Source organism: Malania oleifera, chromosome 4 (genome assembly GCF_029873635.1).
Source record: "Malania oleifera isolate guangnan ecotype guangnan chromosome 4, ASM2987363v1, whole genome shotgun sequence".
Taxonomy (NCBI): Eukaryota; Viridiplantae; Streptophyta; class Magnoliopsida; order Santalales; family Ximeniaceae; genus Malania; species Malania oleifera.
The window spans coordinates 10,644,873-10,667,617 of record NC_080420.1 but is presented as its reverse complement, the minus strand read 5'-3'; the positions used below and the strand labels follow the sequence as shown (position 1 = coordinate 10,667,617).

The 22,745-nt window shown below is 36.6% G+C and overlaps 1 protein-coding gene across 3 annotated transcripts in view; it reads left to right on the top strand.

Moving 5' to 3' along the window:
- The first annotated feature begins 806 nt into the window (after positions 1–806).
- The window catches only part of LOC131153206 (probable UDP-3-O-acylglucosamine N-acyltransferase 2, mitochondrial), a 69,075-nt gene continuing 47,136 nt past the window's right edge, over positions 807–22,745 (top strand). For 2 of the 3 annotated variants that reach the window (XM_058105361.1, XM_058105360.1), the window contains exon 1: positions 857–1,148. In XM_058105361.1, coding sequence (XP_057961344.1) covers positions 965–1,148 — 184 coding nt within the window. In that variant the 5' untranslated portion in view covers positions 857–964. Of the gene's footprint in view, positions 1,149–22,745 lie in introns of all 3 variants that reach the window. The other variant, XM_058105359.1, reaches the window with a different exon arrangement.

The window sequence follows — 22,745 nt, the reverse complement described above, 5'->3', positions numbered from 1 at the left end:
AACTACTATAATTAACCATGACTCCTTAATTTTATAAATAAATTATTTGAAATCAACCATTCAAAACTGAGAAAAACTTTATTCAACATAAATATTGAATACATTGTTAATTAGAATATAAAAAATGTTAATTAAAGTATTAATTAGCATAATATCAATTAAATTCTTAATTAACAAAACTAAGATATTAAATATAATGACGTGCTCAAATATCACCGCATCTCTTATCCTATAAAGGGGATTCTTTCTTTAGCGTCTTTGTTAAAAAATATCAAATTTATATCTATAATTACCGATTATTACAAAACACTCCTTTAATTATCCAAAATTATCCCAAAATAACCTTATTATTATGTTAAATTCATTCCTACAACTACTTGTAATTATCCCAAAATACTCCTATATTTATTTATAACTATTCCAAAATGATCTATACTAATTAATTATTCGTTATTGTCTCTAATACTATAAAGGGAATTTACCTTTTGTGTCTTTTTCAAAAAATGTCAAATTTATCTTTATAATTACGAATAATTATTCCAAAATACCCTTATAATTATATCAAATTTATCTCTATAACTACTTATAATTAGTCTAAAATACCCCTATAATTATCTGCAATTATCCCAAAATAATTTTATACTATTTAACTATTTATTTTTTATAATTTTTTTTGTAAAATTTTAAAAATTGGAGAATCATAGAGCATTTACATAGCTTGTGTCCATAATTAGTAATAATATAAATTCATAAATCTGATAATTGAAATGACCATCCAAATAATTCAACAGTTGTAATCGAAATTTAGTTCAAGTATGATTAAACATGTAACTCTTAACACTTTCAGTTCGGCACTTACTGGTTATGACTCGCCTCTTGCGCTTCAAATAGCCCAACGCTGCCATTTTCTTCTGTCTGATAATCACCGTCGCCCTGAACTGGACTGCAATCTTTGCCGATACTTATGGCAGGCATTTTCAGAAGATTAATACGCGCTCGCTCCGGCACTTCCGTTTCTGATCTCTGCTCTAGTAGTCCCTCTTTGCCAGAGCTTCGTGCTTTGTCTGCATCGCGTGGTGGTAGTCGCCGTGGCATCTCCGCGTGGTCTGTCCGCCACTCTGGGAATAATGTTGGTCCTCTTGTGGGCGGTAAGTTCCTCTCCAATACTGCCCATCTTTCTTGATATGCGGGTAGTGATGTTGGCTGCATTTTGCGGAACTTGCATTGTGCAGTTCAATTGCTTGTCAAAATGCCGCTTTGATGGATTGGAACAGTTTTAGACGAGGCACTGTTCACTCCTCTTATAAATGCTATAAAGCAAAGTTTCTTCCTTTGTAGTCCAATGGCTTCTCAGTTTAAACTACTTGGGGTCTATTTAGTTGTAGCTTGTAGAAAACAATTTTCATCTTTCATTTTCAGTTTTTCAGAGCATAACAAAAATGCCATCATTTCCAATTTTTCAAATAATTACGAAAATATTCCTTGTTTTCTATTTTTCTAAATTCATATAGGGAAGTTGGAAACCACGTTTTTTTTTTTCCTAGATATTTGATTTGCTATATAAATTTTGAGAAATTGCTAAACGAGGTGACATTTTGCAAATATTTGGAAATCTAGAAATGAAAAGTGAAAATAGTTTTCCACAATTAAACAAAGATTTTTTTTTTTTTTTAACATTTTTAAAATACAAATCTTAGATAACTGGAAAACAAGGTGGCATTTTTGTTGTTTGTTGGAAATTAAAAATGAAAAGAAATAAAATAAATTTGTTTTCCACAATTGAACAGACCCTTGACTTTTCCGTAATTTATACTTATTTACATATTCAGTGCTTCCATGTATGGTTGTCAAATTGCCTCTGACTGACTCGACTGGTGCTGAAGTATGCATAAACCATGCTCAATGCGTGAAGTGCTAGGTTGTTTGCTGTTAAATCAATTGTTACTTGATGCATTTCTTAGCAAGTCTTTTTGTGAATAATATGTTGTAAATTTTGAAATGGTGAAGAGAGGAAGGGAAGAAGGAGAGAAAATTTTGGTGGTGGTTTCTCGGAGCTGTATGTGCAGCTCCAAGTCTCCGCTCAAAGATATGCAAGACAAAAATATCCCCACTCACACCTAACACAATCCCTTATGCATCACCTATTCCAGCTTGTTACAACCAAATATTTTAAAAGGCGAAGGCATAAGGCGAGGTGTTTTAACCCTTAAGAAGCAAGGTGTAAGCTTTATGGTGTCAGAGTGTAAGCCTTTTGAGAATTTATTTTTAAGATAAAAAATACGTAAATAAATTATATAGTTTAAAGATAAAGAAAAAATTAAAAGAATAAAAAAATATAATGTAAAAAAGAAAAATTGGATATATTTTGCAAACTACTTGTTCATTAAAAAATTGCTAACTTGAATACATGACATAAATCATGACAATAAATGGTTATACTATGACAAAGTTCAAATGATTTCCATGATTTAAGATACAACTCTCAGTTATTTTGGAAAGATTGAGGTTCAAGAGTTTTAGAAAATATCTCAAATTATGAGATTCCTTTTATACAGACATGTTAAAATTTTCTTACCAATTCCAATTGGAGAATCACACACCCAAAATGCATAAGCCTCAACTAAAAAAGCACAAAAAGCTTGTCTTTTTTTAAAAAAGCATAAGCCTCATCATGTAATGTGTTAGCCTTTTTGGAATTTGGTATTTAAGTTGAGCCTAAAGGCATTTTAGGCATGCCTAGCCTCAAGGCAAGCCTCGATTGAGCCTTTTAAAACACTTTTTACAATCATTAGACAAGGCAAACTTGAATAAAGCTTTTGTGAAAACATTGCCTAAATAAGCTACAGATTTCACAAATAGAATCCTCACAATTTTTCATCACAACATCCCTTAGAAAATGATAGTCAATTGCAATTTGCTTTGTCTTCTCATTGAATACTAATGCAGGTGACATAAATGGTAACTTGATTATCACAAAAACTATTTGGTTTTGTTACTAAGAATCCCATCTTTGACATAGGAGACTTCAACCACATAATCTCACATACTAAGCCATAACTTAGTATTCTACTTCAACACTAAATGTTGCTACAATAGTTTATTTGTTGCTATGCCAAGTAACAAGATTACCGCCCCTAAATGTATAGTATCCATTAGTACATCATATATCAACAAAGCAAGCCCAATTTGCATAAGAGTATCTCATAATTTCATAGTTTCAATTACAATTATATATCAAACCTCTACAAAGAGCGCCTTTGGGATACAGTAGAATTCTACAAACAACTAGGGGTGAGCATAATTTGGTGAAAACCGAATTAACCGGCTGAAATTGGTCGGTTCGGTTCGGGTATAAAACTCGGTTCGGTCGGTTCGGTTGGGATTTTACAAAAATTTGGTTAATCGGTTTTGGTTCGGTTAACAACAAAAAATAATTCGGTTAACCGATTAACCGAATTATTAATTAATTAAATTTTAAGTATAAATTATGAATATAATTGTTTTTTATTATGAACATGGATATACCTTGTGGAAATTAATATTGTCGTCGAAGGGGATGACGACGCCGAGCTTGGTGCGGCTGCGGAGGAAAGTGATGGTGTTCCTTCAGACCGGGAGGAGGATGAGGGTCATGTTGAACTTGAGAGTCTTGGCGGTGCCCTTGGTGGTGGACCGGTGGTGATGCATAAGCCCATGACGTCGAACACCATCCGGTGCTTGTACTGGATGAACTTCCAGCTCCAGGTGAAAAGGGCGGCGCAGACGGTGAGCCACAGCAGGATCACCCACACGCGCTTCCAGTTGTCCTCCACGAAGTAGTGGAGGTTGCGGTAGCCTCGCTGGAGCGGGTTGGGTACTTGGGTTCCTTGGTGGGCACCAGCTTCTGACTCAGTAGCTGACTCAGTACTCGGCTGTTTGTCGCTAGGTTCGTCGACTGCCCTGGCGCTTGCAGGCTTGCAGCAGCAGCATCTCTAGGTTGTACAACTATTCAATACCATTGCACCACAAACATAAATAAATAAATAAAAATTATTACACCTCAAAATAAATAAGCCTATGTGATAGAGTAAATGCATTGATACAATTGTTAAAATAAATTAGTTATGAAATTTTTATTTAATGTATAATTGAATAAATTCGGTTAAAATTGGTTAAAATCGGTTAACCGAATTACCCGACTTGGTAATTCGGTTGGGTTCGGTTCGGTGTGATTCAGTAGTTCGGTCGGTTCGGTTAACAGCATTATTTAACCAAATTTTTCGGTTAATTCGGTTAATTACCTGAATTTGGCCGAACCGACCGTTTGCTCACCCCTACAAACAACATCTTGATGTGGTTATTTTGGATTTTCCGTAGACTAACTTACCACCTATACTATAAAGGATATGTTAGGTCTAGTGGCAATCAAGTCAATCAACTAGCCAACCAATTGCCTCTATTGACGTTTATCTTTAGTCTCGTCCAAATTCCTTAGAGAACTTCACTTTGGGATCCATTGGAGAATCAACTAGTTTAGCACTGTTAGGATTCCCAAATCAATTGGAATTTCAAATTAATGGGTTAGGATTCCCAAATCAATTTGGAATTCTATTTAATTTTATGATTCCGAAATTGATTGGGATTTCTAATTACAATTGGGATTCTATTTAATGATAGAATTTTTATTTAATGTGTTAGAATTGTCAAATTAATTAGGATTGAGTCCATTAAGGACTTGGCTTGGGATATTTTATATTCCTAATAGGATAATTGTATGGTTTCCTACCCTATATATATATAGACACACACACACACACACGCACACACACACACACACCCTACGGGGCATTTTCATAAAATCAATAACATAATTCATAACCTTTGGCTAATTTGGAGGTAGATTCCCTCAAAATGATTAACTTTATTTTCTCTTTCTATTTTCCATCCTTTCAATTTCCTCAATTTCTTTACAATAAAACCCTAGGGCCTTATCATTTTGGTATTAGAGTTGGCGTTCTAGTGGTTGCCATTAAACCACTAACAAAAGCAAGATCTTGGAATTTTTGATCTTCACTCATTTGCAAGTGGCTTTAAAAAATTTAGCAGAGTCCAAAATGGAAGGTAGGCTAAAGGCTGAACTTAGCAATATGTTTAAGCCTCATGAAGAGATACATGCATCGCTCTCTCGGCTACTCATTACATCCTCCCACAAAGAAAAGAAGATGATGCCACTACATCAGCTAATTGTAGGGAGCGGTCATATGTGTGCGAAGGAGGTTACCAAGGAGAGTGTGATCATGGTCCTTCTTGTATGAAGGTGGAATTTCCTCAGTGGGATAGTGATGACTCTCCTAGTTAGGTTTCTAGGGCGAAAAAATACTTCCCCTTTCACCACACTCTAGGGACATCCAAAGTTGAGATTGCTGTATCAGTTTGGATGGCAATGCTATTCAGTGCTATGATTTGTTTGAGCTCATTATTGAATGCCTTCATGCGCATAATTTGTGTTGGCTTAACAAGGCTTGATCTCGTTTTGATAATGACAAACCAAGACATCTAATTATGCTATCTAGTGTATTTACAGGCATTATAATTTAAAAGCACAATGAATGATGAATAATGAAGAAGCCATGAAGATCATGAGTAAATCATAGATGGCTATTGATGAAACGCTTGGATTAAGATCAAGTTTAAGGATATGAATTCCTAGTTAGTTTATAATATGTATTGTAAACTAGGCCTTATGTAAGTACTTCTCAATTGGTCTTTGTTTTGAAGCTCTTAGGATATTTATTTGGGACTTAGATACATTTTCAATTCTTGGAAAATATTTTTACAAAGTCCAAATGATATTTCAAAAGGATAAAAATCAGTTTTGGAATAAAAAAGATAAAGTAATATTGAATTTCAACATGTTCGGGCACCTAGGGCAAGTGCTCAATTGACCGAAGGCAAAAGTCTGAACAAATTGGTCTGACATCAAAGAGTTCGGGCGACGGAACCATTGGTTCAATCGACCGAATGGCTACTGCCATTATATAGTTCCAGACAGTGTTGGTTCAGTCGACCGAACATGTTTGGGCGACCAAACGTAGAGTTCAGTCGATCGAAAGGCTACTGCTTGTTTTGAAATTCAGATTTTAATTGGTTCGGGTGACCGAACTCCCAGTTCAGTCGACCGTAGCGCACGATAAGTTTCGTGAATGGCCTAAAATCTTTTCGATTTTCAAAGATAATGTTACCAAAACTTGCTCAAATGGTCATAATTCAAACCTAGCTATTTATAGCTAACCTTAATCGTGTTAGGGCAACAAGAAAGCTAGAGAGAACACATTGTTTTACATTGAAATCGCCGCTGTGTGCCGTGAAAATATTTTTCTGGTTTATTCTTCCAAGTGCTAAGCTTTCAAAAATCCAAAAAACTGAGCCTATCTCCTTGAGCTTCTTGGCAAATATCCTTTGAGAGTATTATAGCGTTTATTGTGTACGAATATGCTCTAGTTAGAGAGTTTTCTTTGTACAAAAATTAGTTTTTGATTTCTCTATGTAAAGTGACGGCTCTGGGATTGAGTTGTTGGCAAGTGGAAGGGTTGTTTTTGCTTGAGAGGCTTCTCCACCTACTGAAGGAGAGAGGTATCTCCATTTACTGAATGGAGGGATTAGTGAATCCTCATAGCGGGTTGCTTGAGGCAAGGATGTAGGCACGGTTCCGAACCTTGTAAAAAATTCCGGTGTCACTCTTTCCCTATCTCTTTTATTTTCAAGCATATTAGTATTGAAATATGTCTGTTGTGTATGCTGTGAATGCTCTACGTTGATTCGTAAATGCTGTGAATGATTTGAATACCCATATTGGTCGAACTCGGCTGTAGTTACGAATATTAATCTTGTGATTTATTTACCGGGAATTATATTGTGTTTGTTCATTATTTGTTCAAGTTATTGTATAAATCATTTGGTGGCCATGCATACTCTTGTTAATATTGATCTGCTGCAAACATTGGTGTAGTTGATTACATATTGATATCTAAGTTTAGGTTCTCTCATATTTAGGAATATTGATATTGGTATAGTTGTTTGCTGAAAATACTTTGTGGTGATTAAAGTATTTAGATCGCTTGTGCAAAACAAGTTAAGATAGATTAAACTTCGGCATTAAAATTTTAAAATACCCAATTCACCCCCTCTTGGGATTACACCTCGACTTTCAATTGGTATTAAAGCGTAGGTTGCAATAAACCTTAATAGGTAGTTGCACAATGATCTAAATGGCAAACCTAGGCGTGTCCCCATTTGGTGAAGGTCAATCCTCCACAAGACCTCCAATGTTTTGCGGTGTTAACTACACCTTTTGGAAACAAATGATGCGAATTTTTCTACAAACAATGTATTGGAAGGCTTAGAGAGTTGTTGTCCAAGGAAATTACGTGCCCACTAAATTCACTAAAATGCAAATGAATTTAATAGGATAATGGGCTGTAAGGGAGAAGTTAGAAATAACTTATGAAGGAACCGTAGACGTTAGGGATAGTAGGATAGACATGCTCACTAGCGAGTATGAAGCTTTTAGAATGAATCCAGATGAATCCATATCTAGTATGTACACTAGGTTTACTCACATCATAAATTCCCCCAACGAACTAGGAACGAACTACCCTGCATATGAGATGGTTAGGAAAATCCTTAGAGGACTCCCATCCATATGGGAACCTAAGGCCACATCAATTGTTGAGGGTAGAAACTTAAAGGTGATAACCGTAGATGAGCTCATTGGGTCACTTCTCACATATGAGATGGCCATAAATGAAAGAGCAACCGAAAATAACAAAGCTAAGAAATCCATCACACTTAAAGCTTCCAAAGAAAGCTCAAGTGATGAGGAAGATGGAGAGATGGATAAAGAAGATATAACCTTGCGTGCCAAAAGACTTGGTAGGTTCTTTAAAAAGAATAAGAAATTCACTAGGAAATTTTGAGGATTTGGGATGGACAAAGTAGAAACAAGTAGAAAAGAAACAAAAGCAGAACCTCCTACTTGCTACAATTGCAAGAAAGTAGGTCATATTAAACCTAATTGTCCATAACTTAAAAAGGATTCTAAGAAGAAGAAGAAGAAGGCAATGAAGGCCACAACTTGGGATGATTCCAGCTCAAGCAGCTCAAAAAGTGACTCGAGTGATCAGGAGGTGGCAAACTTCTACCTTATGACATTAAATGATGAGATAAACTCTTACTCTAACTCGTTTATTGAATCTAGTGATGAATTCTGCAATGAATCTTGTGATAGCATGTCCTCGTACACTGAATTGCAAATTGAACTATTTAAGTTACATAAACATTTTGTTGGGGTGTCCAAATGAATCACCACACTGAAAAGTGAGAATGAAACATTAGTAAAGAAATTAGAGTTAGATCACACCGTTGAAAAGAAAAAAGACTCATACATTGCTTCATTAGAGAATAAGATTGAAAAACTATCAAAAGAACTAGAAGACTTGAAATCACAAGCCATCTTTGAAAATGAGAAGGACTTAAAGATCACTAGTTTAGAAAGAAAAGTAGAAGATTATTCTAAAATAATCTTTAACTTTACAAATGGGAAAGACAACTTTGACAAACTAGTTGGTTCTCAAAAAATGACTTTAGATAAAGAAGGCATTGGCTTTAATGGAAAAGAAAATAAGAGGAAGAAGAATCTCTACATGGGTTATTTTGTAAGAGAATCTAAAAACTATGCCAGCACTTCCTCAAACAATGCTTACACACACACCACATGCTTCTTATGTGAAGAGAAGGGCCATATCAAATTTGATTGCCCGTTTAAAAGAAAGAATGTTAAAACTAAAAAGGTGTGGAAAGTCAAAGAAATTTCAAAAGCTAACCTAAAAGGACCAAAGAAGATTTTGGTACCTAAGACAATTACTTAAATCCTTGTGTAGGTATGCTTTTGGTTCACCCCTTCGAAAGATAAGTGACACTTGGATAGTGGATGCTCAAGGCATATCATGGGAGACAAGTCCAAGTTCACGTCCTTAACACTAAAGCAAGGTGGACATGTTACCTTTGGAGACAACGCCAAAGGTACGATTATCGGCATCGGCAAAGTTGGTAAGGAACCTTCATTAATCATTGAGAATGTTTTTTCAGTTGAAGGTTTAAAACATAACTTGCTAAGTATTAGTCAACTTTGTGACAAAGGATTTGACATAACCTTTAAAAAGGATAAGTGTATTGTTGAGAATGCAGAAAACATGAAACACTTTTTATTGCTAATCATTGTGAAAACGTGTATTGCATTAACTTTGAAAACTTAGTCTCAAGACATAAAGTGTTTTATGGCCTTGAATGAATCTAGCTAGTTATTACATAGGAGACTAGGACATGCAAGCATGGATCTCCTATCTAAGTTGGTTAAGAAGGATTTAGTGAGGGGTCTACCCAAAACTAAATTCATAAAAGACAAAATTTGTGATGCTTGCCAACTCAGGAAGCAAGCCAAGACAAGCTTCAAAAAGAAGCAATTAATATCCACTGGTAGGCCATTGGAATTAATTCATCTAGATCTATTTGGCCCCACAAAAACACAAATTCTAGGAGGAAAACAATATGCATTTGTCATAGTAGATGACTACGCCAGTTTCACCTAGGTCTTACGCTTAGCCTTCAAAGATGAAGTATGTAAAATGCTTATCAACTTGTGTAAGAAACTCCAAAATTAAAAGGGTTATGGTATTTTACACATCCGAAGTGATAAAGGTGGAGAGTTCAGAATAAAGATGTTAAAAACTTTTGTGATGAATATGGCATTTCACACAACTTTTCAGCACCTCCAACACCTCAACAGAATGGAGCTGTTGAGAGAAAGAACAAATCTTTACAAGAAATGGCTAGGACTATGCTAAATGAGCATAACCTACCCAAATATTTTTGGGCTGAAGCCATAAATACCGCCTGTTATGTCATGAACAGGGTTTCCATTAGAGCAAACTTGAATAAAACTCCTTACGAGCTTTCGAAAGGAAAGAAACCAAACATTTCATACTTCCATGTCTTTGGTTGTAAATGTTTTGTTTTGAATGACGAAGGTAACCTAGGAAAATTTGATGCAAAATCCGATGAAGGAATTTTTCTAGAATATGCTCTAAATAGTAAAGTCTTTAGAGTATACAACAAAGGAACGATATTGGTTGTGGAATCTATTCATGTTGCATTCGATGAAGCCAACCCCTTCTCTTCTAAAACAATTGTTGATGAAGATCTAGAGATAAGACAAGGTTTAGAAGATTTAGCAAATCATAATAACAAAGAAGAGAGTATTGAAATTAAAGAACCATCTCTTGATGACTCTCAAAATCAAGTTGAAGTCAATAAATTGCCAAAAGAATGGAAATTCGTGAAGAACCACCCTAAGGATCAAATTATTGGTGAACCTTCACTAGGGGTGTCAACTCGATCTTCATTTAAGAACCTGTGTGATCATTTAGCGTTCCTATCACAAGAGGAACCTAAGAACATAAATGATGCAATCGATGACGATTCATGAGCGTTAGCTATGCAAGAAGAACTAAATCAATTTGAAAGGAATAAAGTTTAGAAGTTAGTTCCTAGACCAGATGACCATTCAGTCATTTGGACTAAATGGGTTTATAGGAACAAAAAGGATAAAAATGGCATTGTTATCCATAACAAGGGTAGACTAGTAGCACAAGGTTTCAATCAAGCTGAAGGAATTGATTTTGAGGAAACCTATGCAACAATAGTTAGAATGGAAGCCATTCGCATGTTACTCGCCTATGCATCCTACAAAAGCTTCAAACTCTATCAAATAGATGTGAAGAGTGCATTTATAAATGGTTTCATAAATGAAGAAGTCTATGTCAAACAACCTTTAGGTTTTGAAGATTTCCATTCTTTAAATGATGTGTTTAAATTGTTGAAAGCCTTATATGGTTTAAAACAAGCTCCAAGAGCTTGGTATGAAAGACTGAGTGGCTTTCTGCTAGAAAATGGATTCCCGAGAGGAAAGATAGATAATACTCTCTTTATCATAACCTAGGCCGATGATATGCTTATCATTCAAATCTATGTTGATGATATCATATTTGGTTCTACAAATGAGGATCTATGCAAAGAGTTTGTTCAATGCATGCAAGATGAATTTGAGATGAGTATGATGGGTGAACTTACATTTTTTCTTGGTCTTCAAATCAAGCAAGCCAAGAATGGCACATTCATAAACCAATCTAAGTACATAAAATACCTGCTCAAGAAATTTGATATAAAAGGTGGCAAGGCATTGGGAACACCAATAAGCACTTCCACTAATCTTGATAAGGATGAGCAAGGGAACCCGGTAGATATCAAGTACTACCATGGTATGATTTGGAGTTTGCTCTACTTAACGGCCAGTAGACCAAATATCATGTTCAGCGTTTGCATGTGTGCTAGATTTCAAGCCTCACCTATGAAATCACACCAAATAGCTGTTAAAAGGATTTTACGATATTTGATTGGTACTATAGACTTAGGTTTATGGTATCCAAAGGACACATCCTTTGAAATAATTAGTTACTCTGATGCGGACTATGCTAGGTGCAAAATTGACCGCAAGAGTACTAGTGGTACGTGTCATTTCTTAGGACGTTCTCTGGTATCTTGGTTTTCCAAGAAATAGAATTCTTTGGCTCTGTCTACCACTGAAGCTGAATATGTTGCCGTAGGCAATTGTTGTGCTCAAGTCTTGTACATGAAGCAACAACTTAAAGACTACAAATTGAATTATGGGTCTGTCCCAATCAAGTGTGATAATACCAGTGCCATAAACATCTCTAAAAATCCGATATCCCACTCAAGAACAAAACACATAGATATAAGACATCATTTTCTTCGAGATCAAGTGCAAAAGAAGAATATCAATCTTGAATTTGTGAGCACGAATGAACAATGGGCCGATATATTCACGAAACCCCTTCAAGAAGATCATTTCATCTTAATAGCATGTAAATTAGGCTTATTGCATGCTAGGGAAGTAGTTTGAGGAGAATTAGTTCATTAACTTAAGGATTTTGGGGTAATTTGGCAAATATCAGGACATTTGGGCGACTGAACAAAGTGTCTAGTCGACCGAACACTCTTATCTTAAGTGCTTTTGAGTTTTTCAGACAGTTTGGGCGACCAAAGGGTAAAGGTCAGTCGACTGAACCCATTTTAACTTGGCCGTTGAGAGGATTAAGTGCTTCGGGCAACTAAACGTACTAAATATAGTCAACCGAATGCTTCGGTCAACTGAACGACTCATCCAGTCGACCGAACGCCTACTGTGTTAGGGGTTTTAAAATTCCAGGATGTTCAAGTGACCGAATTGCTCGTTCAATCGACCAAACCACGCAGATATAAAAACTTAACTCGTGGAAAAACCCTAACTTTAGCCTCTTCAGTTCCCCGAACCCTATTTCTCTCTCACCCGAAGGTGCGTCTCAACCTATTCTACCTCTCTACACTTCGATTTTGCCTCTTAAACTCAGATCTAAGCTCCAAATCTCCGATTTCTCAGCTTTCCAACTTGAAAATCATGCCTAGAAACAAGAATGTTGCACGCAAGACTCCCGCCTCAAGACACGATGACACTGAGGTTATTCATCGTTGGCTTTTGACTCCAGGAGCCAAGAAAATCTACAATGAACATCTATGATCTTTGGAACCTATAATAGGTAAGATTTTTGACATACCCTTTATGCAAGAACATTTTCTGAATATTCTTCGTAGGTTCGTTGATCTAGGTTGGGATAGGTTTGTAATGTGTCAACCCCAAAGGGTACATCCAAACTTTGTACGTATATTCTATGCCAATTTAGGACCTGAAGGCAACCAATATACCACACAAGTCATGTCCAAATCCTTTACGCTCACTCCCAGTAACATTGCTACTCGTTTTAGCCAAGGACTTAAATTTTTATTTCGATGGAAATTTCGATGGTCTCAATTTACGGAAATTTCGATTTAAAGAAATTACGGAAATTTATAGTAAATGATGGAAATTTACAATAAAACTTTAGGAAATATTAGAATAGACGATTATGCTTAATATGGTATCAAAATACATTAAAAAAATGCATATATGACATGTTTTTGGTGTATAGGATATTCAACTGCACATTGCGAACAAAACTAAGAAGTGAAGAACATTCAAATGATTATAAAGTTTTGAAGCTATTCCTTTAATGATTTAAGGCAACAAATAATTATTTAAACAACTACATTTTCAATAAATATCATACATGTAATGATCTAATGCCACATGGACTTTCTTGGTGGCTCCTTCAATCCCTATCATTAGGATTTTGAGATGACATACATTGTTTACAATAATCACTCCATGTCATATAATTTCCAAAATATTGAGTATATGTGTATATGTGTTGTTCATACTCCTCTATAGTCATCTGGTTCATGGCAGCTTCTACTCAGCCAGAAGATCTTTATGTACTAGGATGTCTTCTTGCAGGTTCTACTTCTTGTGTATGTCCATAGGATTGTTTTGCATTTGCATACTAGTCATACCCATATTCTTGGCTTGTTTGTCCATATCCATAGGCATTTGGTTGCCAATTTCCATATTGTCATGTCTGCTCATTTGCATATGGAAACGGTTGGCCATATGTAGATAGTGAGGAGCTGTTTTGTGCAGATTCATAACCACTATAACTATTAGAATCATGCTCTGTTCCTATACTCATAGATTCCATACTAAGGGAAAAGGTATCCTCTTTTATTTGATGCATCTTCCCTTTTCCCTTTCTATGACTATACTGTCTATCAACTGGACGTGTTTCTCTTTGTGGACCCTCATCTTTTAGTTGGGGAGGATGTGTATATTCCACTTCTAGTCTATAATCTTGCCATCCTTCATTTCCTCCATGGTCCCCACCATCATTACCTTGTCCACTGCTACTGTTGGGGTTAGATCCGTCACCATCAGCATCATTGTTGTCATTATCATCATCACTACCAGAGGGCGTAGTGGATGAAGTTCCATATCTAGACCCAAAATTCATTTTTTAATCATCACTACTAGATATTACTTCTACCATCACCTAATTAACATCAATGCCGAAGTCATCTTGTGTATGCTTGGCCATTTGTGGATGGGGACTTCTGTTTCGTTCATCAAGATGGGATGGTCTAATCCACTAGAAAAGTGGATACTCATCCTCATCACCCAATTCAATTGATATGTCAAGAAGGTCTAGGGGATCTTGTTTAGCCACTTTGTCCATTTTGGCCTCCATATCTCTTATTCGAAGCTTCATGTTGTAATAACAAAAAACAAGTTGCTAAAGTTTGGTGTTGGTGTAGGCTAGTCTATTTCTTTGCTTTGTGTGAATGAGTGCAAATGTGCTCCAATTTCGTTCACAAGCTGATGAAGATGCGGTTTGTGACAAAATGTGCAATGCTAGCTTCCTTAGGATTGGAGCACTTGATCCATACATCATCTACCAATCAGTTGTGCAAGATATTTTAAAAACATAAGTTAGTTCTTAGAAGATTGTACTTGAAGTTTGTAACTTTGTATTGTACATTTATATATAAATACTTACTAGGTGCCATGGTTGCCCTAGCTGGTTTAGCAGTTGCTTCTCCAAAAGTTCTTTTAGCATATCTAAATAAAATAATCTAAAAAAAAATTGTTATTGAATAATTAAGCATGGATTAAGACTTATTTTATTTAATTTTTATTTTAAAAATATTCCTCATTTACAATTTGATCTAGGTCAGAGGAATGTGGCGCAAGGGTGTTAAAAACTTTGTGAATTGCATCAAGAAAATAAGGATCTTCCCCAACACGTTCTTTGTATTGACATTTTGGATTTAAAAAATAAGCTGTCAATCAAATAAAGTAAAATATAAATATGTAATAAGTAATGTGATATAAGAATTTCTTAAAATTTATAAATATTTTTATACCTGCTGCATGAAGAGGATATGCAAGCGTTCTTTCCCACCAGTCATTGATTACTTTGAGAACCCATCTTGCACTTCTTGCACCTACTTTAATGGCCTCTTTCATCATTCTTATTGCTTCAAACACAACTCGTAATGTTGGCTACATTTCACTATTGACTATACGCAATACTCGATATATAGGCTCATAAATGTTACAAACTTTTGCCACTCTATCCCATTTTTATTCTGAAAATTAAGATGTAGTCCCAAGAGAGGGGGGGGGGGGGGAGTGAATTGTAGTTTAAAAAATTTCTCTTAATTCCTTTTAAGACTTTTTAACCTCTTTTATTTCTTTTAACCAATTTTAGATTTGTTTTTTTAATTTGTCAATCACACAAGAACTTAGTTTCTTTTATACAATCAATAATACAACTATTTAAACAATTAAGTAACCAATCAATCAACCAAACCAATTATCCAAAACACAATATTCAAACCAAGATATATAAGATACAAGATTCCAGCTCTTATTTATTCGCAGGGCTGAAAATATAAAAGTTTGATTCAAGCCCTGTAGAGAATGTAATTTGTTTCTCAATTTAATATTCAACAAAACATTCACACTCTTCCAAAAATTCAGAATTCAAATAAATTCTTAGTTAATTTATCTTCGGGACTTTATTCAAGTAACGTACTCCTGTATGATTTCCACAAAGTATGGTTTAACCAACGTACTCCTTTTCGGTTTCCGCAACCCAAATCAAAATTAGACTTTAAGTTTACTTGATTTCCAAATATACGTAGTATATATGATTGCCAATAAAACCATCCACTCAATTTATATGCGCTGAAAATGAGTAAGGGAAAGAGAGAGTGAGATCGGGATTTTTACGAGGTTCGGCTTATACCCAGCCTACGTCCTTGCCTTTGGCAAACCACCAAAGGATTCACTAAAATTAGTTCCTTTATCGGGCTAAACAACACCGATTACACACTCCTTCAGTAGGCTAGAGCCCGCCTTTCCAAACGATGTACCCTCATTCGGTCACTCCTTTAATTAGGCTAGAGCCCGCCTCTCTAAGCGATATCCCCACGCTTAGCCAACGATCCAAATAACCTTGAACCGTCAATATCTACAAGATACAAATCAAATAAATGTGTGCAAAGAATGCTCTCAAATAAGAACTGATTAGTATAATTTAAAAACTAATATACTTCAATTCAAAAATACCAAAGGAATGAAGCAAGAAGCTCAATGTAAATATTACTGGTTTACTTCCCTTGATACGGATCAGGAATTCAATTCATATGCTTCAGAGAAGATGTAAAAAGCTTAGAGATTTCTCAAGAAATTCGCAGCAATCCAGAGCTTAGAGCATATAGCAAGATAGCTTTGAGTGAGAGAGCTTTTGAAAGATTATTCAATGCTTGTTAGGTTTGATTTTCGTAAACCATGTATTTACAGGCTTAGAAACACTCTCATTCGTGCTGCCCAAGTTTACTTGGAGTGCTCCCCAAGTTTCTAAAAAGATTAGGGCGCAAGTAAATTAAATTTGAAAACAAGAAATTTGAAAAATTTGGCTGTTGCCGAACTTCGATTGCCTGAGGTGCAACCTCAGTCGCCCGAAGTGGGTTTAGGAGCCTGAAGATACAAGGTCAGGCGCCTGAAGCAACACTGCTTGTTCTAATTTTATTCAGCAAATTCTTCGGTCGCCTGAGGTTTACACCTCAGTTGCTTGAAGTTGTCTTTTTTTGATTTTTCTTTTATTTTTCAAAAATATTTGACTTCCTTGCTTTCTTGCTTTTGAAAAATATTTTCTGGGATTTTTAAAATAAAATCTTAAAGTTCATATCAATCCCCTAATGAGCTTCTTTTCATTCAAAATGATATTTTTACCTTTGAAGTACTTACATGAAGATTTTCTAACAATATAAACACTTCTTGTTCTTTGAAAACTTCATGGTTATCTTTGAGCTTTGAGTTCATTCCATCTTCAACTATCTTTGAGCTTCCCTTTTTGATCACTTCATGATGCATCATACACCTTTGAGCTTGTTGGTGATCTTTTGAAGCTTTGTTGGTTTTGTCTGTTTAAGTTTCTTGAAAACATTATTACTTGAACACACAATGATATTTAACCTTTCCTTCATTTGTTACCATCAAAACAAGAAGTGAAAGCCTTGTTAGGCTAACATGTTCAACTAAGAGCATGCTTAGCCCATTCATTATATGTGCATAGATATTTTAAACCTACTCTTTTTTTTGTAGGCTATCAAGGGCTATGTAGTTTGTAGCAAATCGTGTGGCTCCTGGACGCACAATATCCCTTTGACATTGCTCCCTCATTTTAGCAAGCAACCATCCATGGTTATAAATAAAATTAGTGATCTGTCTCCCCTGCAAGATCATTGTGCTTATTGCCTCTCTTTTTCCAATCTCCTTAAAAATGAGATCAATACAATGGGCAGCGCAAGGAGTCTAATACAAGTTGAATTTTTTCATTAATTTTAGACCCGCTTTCTTGTAGGCGCTGCCATTATTGGTCACCACCTGGACAACATGTTGTTTTCTTACCTCTTGCACTACATCTTTTAATAGGGAATATATGTATTTATGGTCTTTTATTTTGTCAGAAGCATCTACTGACTTTAGAAAATTGTCTTCCTTTCGAGTAAACCATGAAATTTATGATGGATGATTTTGTAGTGCCTATCTATCCATCACACATTACAGTGCAGCCATTCGTGGCCCACTTTTTTTTCACTTCTTCTACGTGGCCTTCTATTTCTTTTACCTCTAAATCAAAGTATTTTGTTCTAATTTCATAGGGTGTCGGTGGATCAACTCCTGTTCCAGTTGATTGGCAACCTCATACCATGCTTTTAAAATGAGGTGATTTTGCCTTCTCAGGTGGAATATTATCATATATAAAAAACTTTGAAATCAATCTATTCATTTTTTCTTTTATTTTACCTCATTTGAATTAATTTTTCAAACTTTTTTGTTTTGCTGTGTCTAACTTGTAATATTGAGAAGGCTTTAAAATATATGGCTTTATTTCTAACTCTCTCACACTTTGAGATCGCCTCATCGGAGGTCGCCCTCCACTACTACTAGCCCCTGAACTGCCTCCTTGTTGGCTACCTGCAAACCTACGAGATTGGTCTCTTTTCCATTTCGTCTTTTTTGAAGCATAGAATGCTTGATGATATGCAGACCTTTCATAGGGAGAAATGTCAAACGGGTATGCAATATCGTCAATATCGTCCTCTTCATTAATTTGTTGTGGTTGCATCAAGTTTCCACGCAATTCATTTTTTATTTAATCCATTCTTTCTATTTTCTTTGCCTTAGCTGTTGTTTTTCTTTCTAAAAAAATTCTCATTTCCTGCTTGACTTTTGGAGGTACTTTGTCTCATAATTTTATATTATGCCCGGGTCAGAATTTGTTAAGTGCATTTTTAATCTTGTTACACCACCACTCTTTATTTGAATTGCGCAGTATTTGCAAATAAATCCATTCTTTACATTGGGCATCGGGTACCCATGTTCCCATGTTGGATCTTGTTTTCTTCCTTCAGACATTTTTTGTAGATAATTTTACTTTCTTACAAGGTTATAATGAATAAAAAATTAGATGTTAAATTAGTCAACAATTTAAAAAAAAAAAAATATTTGAGATGTTTTATTATCAATATAAAATTAATAAATAAGACAAACTGTGGAAATCCCGAATGATTTGGAAGGGATTTGAAGAAGATTGTGGTAGAAGATTAAGGCTCTAATTAGATATGATATTTAGGCTGATTGTATGGGGTGACTTTTATATTTCCATATTTTATTCTTTGTGTACATGTTAAATGGGGACTCGAGTTTGTAAAGAAGATTTCCATACAATAGATTTATTCTCATTTTCTACATGGTATCACAACTCGGGTTACTCTGAAACCCTAAGCAATCCATGGCTGCCCAAAAAGGAGATAGCCATGAGTCCGACCAATCGGCAACCTAGGAAGGAGAGTCGGAGATAGCCTCCTCCATGGGCTCGGTTGGCGTATTCGAGAATTCCCCACTCCATCTTACTGTTGAAAAATTCAATGGTAAGAATTACAGAGATAGGGCACATTCAATGAAGCTCGTTATCGACGGTAAAGGAAAGCTTGACGTTCTTATCGGTGAGACTCGGCAATCACCTCCTACCGATGTAGTGGCATCCTAGAAATGGCGGTTTGAGAACTCGTCGATAATGTCATGCTTGATAAACTCTATGAAGCCAGCCATTGACAAAACGTACTCGTTTCTTTTGACGACAAGGGATGTGTGGGATGCGGTGCATGAGACATACTCAGATGCTGAAAATGCTTCCCAGATTTTCGAGTTGAAGACGCCGCTATGGCAGACGAAGCAAGGAGATTGGGAAGTCACGAAATACTACACCGAGATGCTCAGACTTTGGCAAGAACTCGATATCAGCTGCGAAGAGGAATGGGAATGCACGGGTGACAGTGTACGTTTCAAGAAGAAGATGGAGAAAGAGAGTATTCGAGTTTTTGGCGGGGTTGAACCGAGAGCTTGACGAAGTGAGGTTACCTGCCGCTGCCCTCCATCCGAGAAGTCTTCTTTGAGGTTCGGCTAGAGGAAAGTAGGAGGAACGTGATGTTGAAGGAGCAAAACCAGTCTAGGCCCGAGGCGTCAGCTCTTGTAACCCGTGGGCCTCATACTGGATCCGGCCTAAAACAGTCCAGAAGGCCCTATTGTGAGCATTGCCAAAAAAACGGGCCATACTAAAGACACCTGCTGGACCTTACATGGCAAGCCCACGGATTGGAAGCCCAGACAATCCAATAAAGCCCATGGTCATTAGGCCTCCACCGAAACCCAGGAGAAAAAACATACCCACAAAAGCCCATGGTCCGACAGCTTCTAGTGGGGGATTTAATTCTAAACAACTTGCGAAAATATATGAGCTATTTTCCAATTTCAAAGCCTCGGGTCAGTCCTCTAATAATATGTCATTTGGTTCTTTAGCCCACAAAGGTACTTTTTTGACAGCCCTTAGTTCCACTTCTCATTTTACCCCTTGGATTATTGACTTTGGTGCATCTGACCATATGACCAATGCTCATCATTTATTGTCAACATACTCACCTTGTGCCGATAATTTAAAAGTCAAAATTGCAAATGAGACTCTATCCCTTGTCGTTGGCAAAGGGAGTATTTGTATTTATGAATCTATTACTTTTGAATGTGTCCTCCATGTTCCTAATTTATTGTGCAATTTATTGTATATTAGTCAGTTAACCAAACAATCTAATTGCTCAGCTAAATTCATACCTTCTCATTGTGTCTTTTAGGACCTATCATCGGGGAAGGTGATTGGCAGTGCTAAGGATTGTGACGGGCTCTACTACTTCGACAAGGCTAATGTGAATGGACCGTGTCCTCCTACTGTTTGTAATTCTGCATCTAGTCCTAGGGAAAGTGAACTTTTGTTATGGCACAAAAGGATGGGACATCCTAGTTTTCAATATTTGGAGCACTTATTTCCTTCAATATGTTTGAATAAAACTGCCTTGTATTTTCAGTGTGAAGTGTATGAACTTGCCAAACACCATCGTTCTACTTTTCCTAGATCTTACTATAAACCATCCATGCCATTTAGTCTGATTCACAGTGATTTATGGGGTCCTTCTTGTACTCCTAATAGGACCTATACAAAATGGTTTATTACTTTTATTAATGATTACACTCGTTTGTGTTGGGTATATTTATTGACTTGATAAAATTGAGGTTTGATTAGTCTTCATGAATTTTCACTCTATGATACAAACCCGGTTTCACAAAAAAATCCAAATCATTCGTACTAACAATGGTACTGAGTATTTTAATCACTCCTTGGGCACGTAATGGTATTATCCATCAAAGTTCTTGCGTTGACACCCCCCTACAAAATGGGGTTGCTATGAAAAATCGACATATCCTTGAAGTTGCTCATGCCCTATTGTTCACCTCTCACATGCCAACAAAATTTTGGGGTGACTCAATTTTGACAGCCACATACCTTATTAACCGAATTCCTAGTAGAGTCCTATCCTTTGAAACTCTGCTCCAAAAACTCCAAGAAACTTTTCCCAATTCTAGGCTCGGCTCACATCTTTCGCTTCGTGTCTTTGGGTCCATTGTATTTGTCCACATTCACGCACCCAAGCGAAACAAATTGGATCCCATAGCACTTAAATGTGTCTTTCTTGGTTACTCTCCTGCACAGAAGGGTTACAAATGCTGTGACCCGATCTCCCAGAAACTTTATGATAGCCTGGATGTCACCTTCTTCGAACATACCCTCTACTACTCGCTTAAAGGGGGAATCCTAGAGTAAAGCTCGACCCTCAAACTCAGACTACTTAGATATTGCTGTTTTCGAGACCACTCCATACCCTATATCCACTCCTTCGCCTAGTGTAGAAGAAAACTTGAACTCAGGGGGAGATGCGGAAATAGAAACAAATAGGGAAACACTTGTCTGCTTAAGGAGGCCAAACTCGAAGTCCAATGTGACACTCACTTCCGAAGCACCAAAAGAGTCAGAACCAGTGATAGTTCCAACTCCTCATGAGTCCGACTCCAATCCCAACCAGGTAAAAGATGACTTACCCATTGCTCTTAGAAAAAAAACTCGTTCATGTACTCTCCACCCTATCTCAAAATTTGTATCTTACAATGCTCTTTCTGCCAAGTGTTGTGCTTTTACTTCTAACCTTGACAGAATCCAGATTCCTAAAAACATTCAAGAAGCCTGGGAGATTCCAGAGTGAAGATAGGCAGTGATGGAAGAGATAAGGGCACTAGAAAAGAATGGAACTTAGGAGGTGATGACTTTGCCGAGGGGGAAGAAACCAGTGGGCTGTAAGTGGGTGTTCATAGTAAAGTGCAAGGCTGATTGCATAGTAGAACGATACAAAACCCACCTTGTGGCAAAGGGGTTCACTCGGACATACGATATTGACTACACCGAGATGTTTGCGCCAGTAGCAAAGCTGGACACTATATGGGTTCTCTTGTCCCTAACAGCAAACTTGGACTAGCCACTCCATCAGTTAAACATCAGGAATGCTTTTTTGAATGCTGAGCTAGAAGAAGAAGTGTTCATGACGCTACCACTAGGATTTTGCAAGGAGGGAGAAGAAACCAGAGTGTGTAAATTGAAGAAATCCTTGTATGGACTCAAGCAATCACCGAGGGCGTGGTTTGATAGATTTGTAAAGGTAATAAAGAATCAAGGATACCGACAGGGGCAGTTAGATCACACTATGTTCTTCAAACAGTCCAATGAGGGAAGAAGGACCATCCTGATTATGTACATCGATGACGTTATTCTCACCGGAGATGACACATGAGAGGTGGAGAGATTGAAGAAGGTCTTAGCCATAGAGTTTGAGCTAAAAGACCTGGGTCAAATGTGATATTTCCTGGGAATGGAGGTCGCCAGATCAAGAAAGGGAATTAGTGTCTCCCAGAGAAAGTATGTACTTGACTTTTTGATCGAGACTGGCATGCTTGGTCGTAAACCAAGCGATACTCCTATCGAGGCAGGAAAAAGACCGGAAGACTTAGGAAAGCCTATGGATAGAGAGAGATATCAGAGACTAGTAGGTAGATTGATCTACCTCTCTCACACTAGACTTGACATTGCTTTCGCTGTAAGTGTGGCCAGTCAGCACTTGCACTTACCTAAGGAGAGTCACCTAGAAGCAGTATATAAGATTCTCAGATATCTAAAAGGCTCCCTAGGGCGAGGACTATTCTTCAAGAAAGGTGATAG